Raw genomic sequence first — 10,153 nt, 5'->3', positions numbered from 1 at the left:
ATTTGGAGGCATATGATCAATTAATGTCCTTAAGAAAAGATTTGTTCCTCTTGAATAATATTATCAATTCCAATGAGGCTACAAAATGAAGATGTAGCGGCCTTCCCTCTAAGGATACAATGCTCGTCTAAAGTCGCACATAAAATATGAGAATATGACATGTAACTAACATTTTAAATGAATCTCTAACAAGCATGATTATATATGTCTTATTTAGTACCATCTCAGACTTACTGAAGAATATAAATGAAGACAATAGACACTTGGGATTTTTAGTTGGAATGCTTCTTTTCATTTCCAAATCACCTCCCATATTAAATGACACTATGAAGAGTCCTTACTCTAATTGAAATGAACTGTCATTTGAATTAATTAGAATATATATATCAATTTATTATTTTAGAATTTATTTCAATAGTTCAATTCTTTTATAGATAAGTTAGTTCTTCCTTTAGACTTATATATATATAATATAAATATATATATATATAGATAGAGTGATCGATATATCATTTGTAAAAATAAAAATCAAATAATAATTTAGAGTGGACCACTTCCCAAATAAGCAAGTGCTTTTCTTTAGGTTACCATCCAAAAACTCTCTTTCGCCCCTGTTAAAATAGATATCAATAATTATTTGAAGCTAGTGTATCATTATTTGAATACCATCAAATTACATGATGATCGATGCTTATAAACGGTTCTTCAAATGATCTACTAATAAGACATTTAGAAGAATATTTTACTACACCTAAAAACCTTTCTTTTGCATATACAATGATTATAGCTTTAAAAATATTTAAAATATATTTTGTATAATTTCAAATGTAAATAATTAAGTTCATGAACCTATCATAACAAACAATTTAACCATTAAAAAAAACTATTTACAATGAAAAAACTGAGTAGCATAGATTCACATAAAATTCCTTGAATTTTTTTATTTTTTCCTCACAACTTTCATGAACATTACATTATATAAATGTATGCATTAGAGTTTAAAGGGTTGTAAGAAATGAGCATTTATCTTTGGTAGACTTTGATTTAAATGAAAAAACCTAGTTTGCATGTAGTATACAGTCTCACAATATATTTTGATGCTAGAAGTCATACTAGAAAATGATGCTACAAGTCATAAACCTCTCAATGTGAAATTAAACAAGAATTTCATTATTAATTGGCCCCTTCATACTTTAACATTCAGTATATAGCTATGTCATCATCAAAAAAAAAAAAAAAGTATATAGCTATGTTATTTTTTCTTTACAAACCAATATAGCTATGCATCAAGCTATAATTGTTCAAATATATTTTGGTAACTAACACATTATTTAAGTTATTTATTATTATTTTCTTTATGTTAAATAGAATCATGAAAAAGATTATGTTAAATACGGGTTTTTCATCACTTATCAAAATTGGTAATATTGTCAATGAGAGTGATAATCATCTTCGCTCATTTATCTTAAGACTAGCAATGTAATAAGTGAGTCGATTATTTTCTCGAAGGATGAATATAAAAGAGTAGGAATTAAAACACGTATAACTGGCATTTTAATGCGTGGATCGATTGTTTAAGGAAGAGCTTCTTGGAGAGAAGTGAATTGCCTTCTACAAATAACATTATACTAAATGGTTCTGCTTCATTTAATTGGTGTTGAGGTTCTTGGGTCTTCATAGTGATTGCAGAAGAAGAAATTTACTTTTGGAAAAGTTAGTTTAGGAATTCGGAGAGAAGAATACAATGTTTCCAGACTTAATTATCTTTTGGCTTGTCGCTATCAAATGTGTTTTTACACACAAGAAAAGTTGAATAATTCACTGGCACTGATATGTAGGAGGCCATGAAAATTCTGAAATTTTAATTATTATTGCTGAAATTGGTTAATGTATGAGTGTTAGACTTGAAATTCTACACTTTTGGAATTTTAATTTTGTTGCAAACATCTAGAATCTAGAGTGAACTACCAGCACCATGATAGTTAATTGTTTTACGAGAGTTTGTGGGTGTTAATTACTAGTATTTGAGTTTTAAGAAACCCTAGCTAGTTGTTTTAGATTTACTCTGATGACATTAATGTGATTTTTCTTATGATACATCGAGTCAAGTTTACTTCAATGATATTGTTTACCTCTTACTTGCCAGATTGATTCGTTACAGCTAGTATATATCTTCATCTGTACAATTTCAGATGAGCTTTGACAGTGTAAGAATAATAAAACAAAATAGCATTATGTGCACACATATTTTTTCTGAACAAAGTACATGGTCTTAGATTTTTTAAAGGAGAAAATTTGCCTCCGGCAGAAGAGAAGTTTCTCTACTACCATCCAATAAGATTATGACATGTCAGCACAAAAGTTTTTAAAAAGTCAACAATATATTTCTAACGCCTACAAAAATATATAAGGACCTATTGTGATAGTTTGAAAATATCAGGGATTCTATTTGACAAAACCAAAACATTTACTTCCATTTCTCCTTGACTACTTCACGACCGTCGTTGCCTACACCATTGGCATAATATACGGCCAAGTGGCATCCTCACGCCACCATCACAAGTCGCTAAATTAACCATAACCCAAACAGTCATAGATAAAGTTTAAATCTTCGACCCGATCCCCACATGATTCAAGCCTTCGTCAGAACGACATCGTCGTTCATCCCTCTCGAAGCTTAAAGCCACCCTGTCATGGCCTGTCTCCAACATTTTACCATTTTACCTCCAAACGAAAATCAATTACATCGATATCGGTGTATGCGAAAGCCACAGATATCTTTAACAAAGTGCTCGTGACCTCCACGTCTTTTACCGGCTATGAAGAATCTCCCATCTCCCCTAAGCTTTGAATCTGGCGAAGCACAAGCCTTAATAGAACATCAGATATATTCGCCATGTATGGAGGAGTGGTCCGAGTGGAAGAGAATGTTTAGATTTTGTCAAATAATGTCTCTAAATATTTTTAAACTATCAAAGCAGGTCCTTACATATAGTTTTAAGTGTTAAAAGAAAAATGTTGAATTTTTTTTTTCAACTTTTGCCGCGTGGCATAATTTTATTAGATGGCAGTAGGTAAACTTCACTGCTGCGGAAGGAGGCAAGTTTTTTCCTCTTTTAAACCCTTTATTTTTCACATTCATGTACATAATGTCTACATCTTGTTTCCTAAAATAGAAGGTTTATTTTTAGTCAAACTGGTGCATATATATCACTCACAAGTTACTAAACTATACGTACTTTTCTACATCCACTTGTTTTTTAATGCCAATCGTCTTTGTCACTCTGATCATGCCTTGTAACACGAAGAATATTGTCTTTCTGTGTGTTTGCAATGATACTTGTAGATATAAACATTTGTTGTTTCAAAATGTCAAGTACGTCTTCACAACGAATTGCAATCATATAATTATTAACATGTCTAGTCGTTTGAGATTATTGATTCCTATATATATGACTTGAATTGATCGACATAAATGTCGGGAAAAAAACATTTGACATTATATTTTGCAATTTTTATTAAACTTTCTTTCAAACTCACAATATCACAATATTAGATGTCCATTTTTACATATCATGTACTTTTGAGACGTTGAGAACTATAGAAATAATTAAACTTCAACTTTCATGTAAAATTTCAAATTGTAATGTCATTTTCAAATTAATGCGAATGAAAACCAACCCCCTATATAAGTATAACCTTAGCCTAATAGGGTAAATTCATTTAAATTGGGGGTATTGAGAATGAGACGATCTTTCTTATTATTTTTGGAAAGGACATCTCCAATAGTCAAAACCGAGTCTGAAGAGAGAGTAAATTGGAGAATGAATTTTCCATTTATGGAGAGAAAGTACATTGCAATTTCTTTCTCCAGTTGGGTAGTAAAAAAATATTTTTTTTTTGATGTTAAACTAGGAAATTATATTAAACCAAAGAGTCCAAACGGAATAAATCTTTTATAGAGTCAGGCAGAGTAAAATCCATAAAACGCTTAGACGACAATTGATAATCTAAATGAGCAATACTATCTGCGACTTTATTTACAGATCTTTTAACAAAGAGAAAATTACAAGTCTGAAACATTGAAGCAGCTTCCTTGATTTCCTCGATAATTAAGCCACAGCTTGCTAAGCTCTTTCCTGGATTCTGCAATTCTGTACTTGCTAAAGTCCCAACCTCTTAGTGACGGGATTTTGAGTTAATGAAAATCCTTCCAATAATTTTTTATATGGAGATTACAAGTTTACAACACAACTTGTATCATTAATTTGGATATGTTATATTCAATTAAAAATTATTTAATCCATTGTTAAAAAAATACTACCTCCGTCCCTAAATAAATGCAAATTTTTACATGCAATTTGCATTGAAAAATTTGCATATATTTTGGGACGGAAAGAGTATATATTTAAGGGATAATTAATAATTGAAGTGGTCGTAGAACCTATACAAACATAGCAGACACGAAATGCTAATATAGAAAACTAGCACGTAGGTTAAAAGTTCCTACTTCATATTTTATATATATATTTTTTAATATTATAAATATCATTTATTAATTAATGATAATACAAACAGACATTACACTTGAAGAAAAATATATAATGATAATACAAGGAAAGTCTATATTGATATCGTAATAAAATAGCAGGTCACATTATAAGTCTCTAAAAAAAATATAGCACTATAATTAAATGTATAGAAGAAGTTTAGGGTTTAGGGTTTAAACAAGAACGGTACACGTTCTGGAACAGATCCCTCATAAGGTGTGCACCGGAGATAGAGAAACTATTCGAATCGGTGGCTAGGTCCTGTGGGGGAAATGATCAAGCCTATGGATGGGTATCCGATAACGCACGCTGAAAGGCATTTCTTCATCCAATAACCTTTTGCTAATTAACTTGTCTTAATTGGCAATATTATAACAGTTGGTATTCATTTTTACTTTGTTGTTTCTTTTAACTAAGATCTTGTACATTACAAGTATCGTTTTAACTTTATCCTGTTGTCTTTAGAATGTTACATAGATATCAAAAACAAAAAATGTATAGAAGAAGTAGCACAACAATAATTAAGTCCCTAAAAGATTAAATCTAATAAAATAAATTAATAAAAATTACATCGTTTTGACATAAATAAAAGAAAGTAATTAAGAACGGGCTCCGGCCTATTTATGATTTTTCCATACTTAATTAACTTTGTCTCGTCACTCTCTCACATCTGTTTTTTACGTATATTAAATATCATATTACATTATTAATTAATGTTATTAACTAATGTTATTTAAAGGTATGTTCGTAGTATTAATTAACGTTATTTAAAGGTAATTTAAAATTCTACTATTACCTCCGTCCCAAAATAAATATAAATTTTTATATATAATTTACATATAAAAATTTATATCTATTTTGGAACGGAAATAGTATTAATTAATGTTATTTAAAGGTATGTTTGTAGTATACTAGTATCTTATTTCTTCAATGCTACAACAAATTGATTTTACCCAAAATAGAAAAGTATACACGTGACATATATGTGCACAATATTATCATTCATCACATCAACTTTTATTAGTGTTCGTAAACTTCTCGTATCATCCATCTACTAATACGTTACAACTATATTCTCTACGAGTATTTGCTAAGATTTCAGTAAGAAGACCATCACAATCACTTTCGAACTTTCTTAAGCTGGAGTTGGTTCCTCTTTAGTTGATTGATTATACCCAAAAAAAGTAGGATGATCATGGAACATAATGGAAATTTTCTACCTCGATCTTGATCATTAATCCATTAATTCTTCCGCAATTAATTAGAAATTATGTATGTTTTAATTCGATCTCTGAGCTAGTTAATTTACTGAAGGGAAATGAATTCCTTGAACAAATGTGAAACCGGAATATTTATTCTTGTGGAATATTTTTGTCCTGGTGGAAATGGAACGTTGCAAAATTTATGACGTGATATATCTTGAGGAAACAAAAAACAGTATGTTGAGGCATATATTATCACTATACTTAGAGAAAAGATTTTTTTACTGCCCCCTGCTTGTGATTTAAATATTATATAATAAATAAACTACTTCATGACTATAAGAAATAAATAAACTACTTCTATGAAGGTGTGCCGATGAATCAATGTACTACTTTATCACATTCTCTACTAATGAAAGAAAAAAACAATACTAAAGTCTTAAAATTATGTAAAGCTAAATGTTTGATCTCAATGAGATGTACACAGCTAGAAAAATTAACATGATGAAGTTGAAATCAATTGATCAATGCCTTGCAATCAATCGCCTTCTATGACCACATTCTTCAATTCCATGGGCCTTTGGTATTTATAATCGGACTGTCAGGATGAAGCCATCAAGTCCCCGTGACAAGCGGGAAAAAGACGGAAATTGGCGGAGAGCCACCTTTTCTTTTCCTTTTGTTTAGTTAATTAGTTCACTTTACATCGAGCAATGCTATGAGTCAAAAGTCAAAACCTAAAAACAACATTATGCTCTGCTTTTCTTATCATTTCATGACATGGTATTTTATGAGCTCCAAAAGTCGGACATATAATATAGATATTAGTTAATCAGTATTGGTAATAAATTGCCTTTGTCATGCTTAATTGTATTTTCATTTTATTATTGATATAAATAATACATTACTCCTGATTCGCATTTTCTAAGGAGTCAGAATTTTTAGAATTTGATGTATTTTTAAGTTAGTTTTTGTGATATTGAGCACTGTATTTATGTGAAAAATAAAATCTATTTATAAATATATATATAAGTGTAGTAAACTGATTAACTCATAAGCGATACTTTTAAGAAGACAATAGAAAAAGTTAATACTACAAAGCAAAAACCTACTGTAAAACATGTTCTGAAAAAAAAAAAAAAAAAAAAAAAATCACAGAAGTTGAACTGTGCTGCAATGCAACTCTCATTAAACTTGGTGGGATAAACTACATTTACAAAACTTATAAATATTTTTAAATTAATTACGGAGAATTTTAAAATAAACACTTATTTTGGAATTTTTTAAAAGTGTTTTTTTTTTTTTATTGAAAATGCTATTTTAACTTTAAAAAGAAGAAAAAAAAAAAAAGTTCCTATAGGTAAAAAGAGTTTAACCAATACTTATTTTTTCAGAATCCTAAGTAAAAAGTTCCTATAGGCTATAGGTAAAAAGAGTTTAACCAATACCTATAGGTAACATTGTTAAAAAAAAATAAAAATACTCCATAACCCTAACAAAATGTAATAAATTTATTTGGTCAAAGACTCAAAATCAAGTTCTATACATTATCGTTAACGGATAAAATTAATACTCTTATTAATTCAATAAAATTTTAAAAATTCCTATAGGTAAAAAGAGTTAAACCAATACTTATTTTTTCAGAATGCTAAATTCTTTATCTTAAAACATAAAAGAACTTAGAACTAAACATCCATAAAATAACAGTCAAAAAAGAACTAACGTTGTACTGTTGTCGTTTTCCTTTTGTTTAGTCCCCAAAAAGGAAAAATCATCTTTTTCTTCTATGTTGGTCTACATGTCTAAAATCAAAATTTATTTCAACTGTTAGTGTCTTACTAGGCCCCTTCAATTTACTTTACTTTTCCTTATCACCATCTTGCGTTTTCAGTTTCCACTACCACTCTACCAGTCTCTCTCATTGTATAAATTTGAACTCAGTAGATTTCTCTTCTTGTGCTGGTGCAAAGCTGAAATTTTTCATTTGTGCTTCATCTGGGTTAGCTTCTGTTACTCTCTTCTCTTGCTACTATTTAACTTTGCTTGCAAAACCCAAGTTAGAAGTTCTCATTTGATTACTACTATGTGTCATGTTGTTGAGAAATTTGCAGTAACAGAGAGCGATAGATAAAAGAATGACATTTGATTTTGAATTGCTGAGCTGAGTATTCCATGTTTAGGAAACTAAACTAAAGAGTGAATGGCATTTGAAAGGTTTAAACTTTTTGGCAATTTTTATGATCAGGAGACATGATCATCATCGTTATACTTAGATATTCTATTGGGTGTGCTTTCCTTTCTTTTGAAACAAATAATGCAATTGAGATTTGAGTATATATGTTTGTGTCTGTCTCGTGATTCCTCTAAGGTTTCTTACTCGTAGTTTTGTTCCCTCATTGCTTATGGTATGATATCAACTGAGATTTTGATTCTTATACATCGTCTTTATATATAATTTGACATGACCAGTCTCTATAACCATATTCTATATGTGTTCATTTGGGTTATTTTGATTGTTGTAAAATCAGGTGTCCTGAAGTTTCCCCTTTACTAATGGGCACAATGATGGCAAATTGTTCAGTGCCTAAATCTCATGAACCTTCCAATTATGATGAGATCTGTATGCAACAAACCTTACTTTTCTCTGATAGTCTCAAAGTAGGTACTTTCCTTTTATTTTCTCAAGTCCTCTCAATTGCTAGCTATACTTTCTATTTCTAATTTGTTTCATAGTTTTGTCATTCTTCTTTTAGTTATTACGGTACATATAAGCTTCACTGTTAGAGTAAAGCATAGTTAATGGTTTGACAAATGTCGGTTTAGTAATTTCCTATTTCATCGGTTTTCAGGATTTGAAGAATTTGAGAGCTCAGTTATACTCAGCAGCGGAGTACTTTGAATTGTCTTACACCAACGATGACCAGAAACAGATGTGAGTAAATCCGGTTTCCTACACCTATTGTGTCAATATTATGAAACTTATGACATTATTTTTAAGTTTGACCATTATTTAACTGAATTGCATGTATACAGAGTGGTAGAAACTCTGAAAGATTATGCAATCAAAGCTTTTATCAACACTGTGGACCACTTGGGCTCCGTCACATATAAGGTCAATGATCTTTTGGATGAAAAGGTTGATGAGGTTTCCGAAACCGAGCTTCGTGTATCTTGCATTGAACAGGTATTCTGTGATCTTACTGGCATAAACTAGGAATTATAAATGAATGTTTCAAGAAGTTTTGCAATTTTACATGTCTAAAATATATATCAGGAATGTTGACATTTTCTATGTTTATGGTTTGTTAGAGACTACGGACTTGCCGCGAATATATTGATCATGAAGGCATCTCTCAACAGTCATCGATTATGAATATTCCCAAGTACCATAAACGATACATCTTACCAGGCAAAATTGCTACTCCACCATCCTCAAGTTACTCATTCACAATGTTATCTTTTGGGGACTTTCAAAGTGTTTACTTTGTAAAATGTGTCAAACTTTTTATACTCAGTTGGGGAGACGATGCATGGCGCTATCCACAGCAAGTCAAAATACTTAGGATGCAGCTTAGATGATGAAGATGACTGGCATCAATTTACGGATGGTATATTTCTTAATCTCTTAAAGTGTTTTCAGCCATGAACTCATTTACGCTAATCATTCTTACATTGTAATTGTTGTCTGAAGCTGTTCGAGCAACAATTATAGAAAGTCCAACAACTCCTTCGAAAAGGTAAAAAAAGATCAATCTATCTCTGTCCTGTTTAATGTGAATGATGCTTGTGACTATTGTTCAAAATATGATTAATGTGGATTATATATCAATTGCAGAAAAGAGCAATCTCCTTCTCCAGAGCCTCCACAACAATCTGCAACCTTTTCTTTTACTTCCACCATGCCGAGAAAAGAATTAGGTACTAATTAAGAACTGCGAAATGTCGAAACTGCATTTGGTATCTGCAAATTGTGTCATCTAATCTAAATTTTTTGTTTGTTTTTCATTTTATGAACAGATAAACGAGCAGTATCACCTCATCGCTTTCCACTTTTACGGTCTGGATCTGTCTCCAACAGATCGATAACCAGACCAACTACACCGGTCTCTAGTCGGCCGACGACTCCAAGCTCATCTGCCAAGAAAAGGGTAAGTTTCATACTACTTTTCTTATTTATTCATCATGAAATCGTTTCAGAAATGTGAAAAAGCTATTTGATCATCGTCTCAGTATCCGTCAGAGCCTCGTAAATCATCGTCGATGCGTCTCCCGGCTGAAAGAGGGAGTCCAAAGGGTATTGAACAACACCCCAGCAAAAGTAAGCGACTCCTCAAGGCATTGCTCAGTCGACGAAAGTCAAAGAAAGATGAGAACTTATACACATTCTTGGACGAATACTGA

The 10,153-nt window shown here is 30.9% G+C and overlaps 1 protein-coding gene across 1 annotated transcript; it reads left to right on the top strand.

The window, feature by feature from the left end:
* Nucleotides 1-8,305: 8,305 nt before the first annotated feature.
* LOC139881026 (protein ABIL2-like) lies at nt 8,306-10,153 on the top strand. Its single transcript, XM_071865566.1, has 9 exons — nt 8,306-8,410; nt 8,602-8,684; nt 8,786-8,936; nt 9,062-9,161; nt 9,268-9,360; nt 9,444-9,489; nt 9,588-9,670; nt 9,770-9,900; nt 9,983-10,153. Exons 1-9 carry the CDS (start codon nt 8,306-8,308, stop codon nt 10,151-10,153), a joined length of 963 nt encoding a protein of 320 aa, XP_071721667.1.

The sequence above is a fragment of the Rutidosis leptorrhynchoides genome, unplaced genomic scaffold (genome assembly GCF_046630445.1).
Source record: "Rutidosis leptorrhynchoides isolate AG116_Rl617_1_P2 unplaced genomic scaffold, CSIRO_AGI_Rlap_v1 contig105, whole genome shotgun sequence".
Classification (NCBI taxonomy): domain Eukaryota; kingdom Viridiplantae; phylum Streptophyta; class Magnoliopsida; order Asterales; family Asteraceae; genus Rutidosis; species Rutidosis leptorrhynchoides.
The sequence above is the reverse complement of the archived record's forward strand: the minus strand, read 5'-3'. Positions and strand labels throughout refer to the sequence as shown.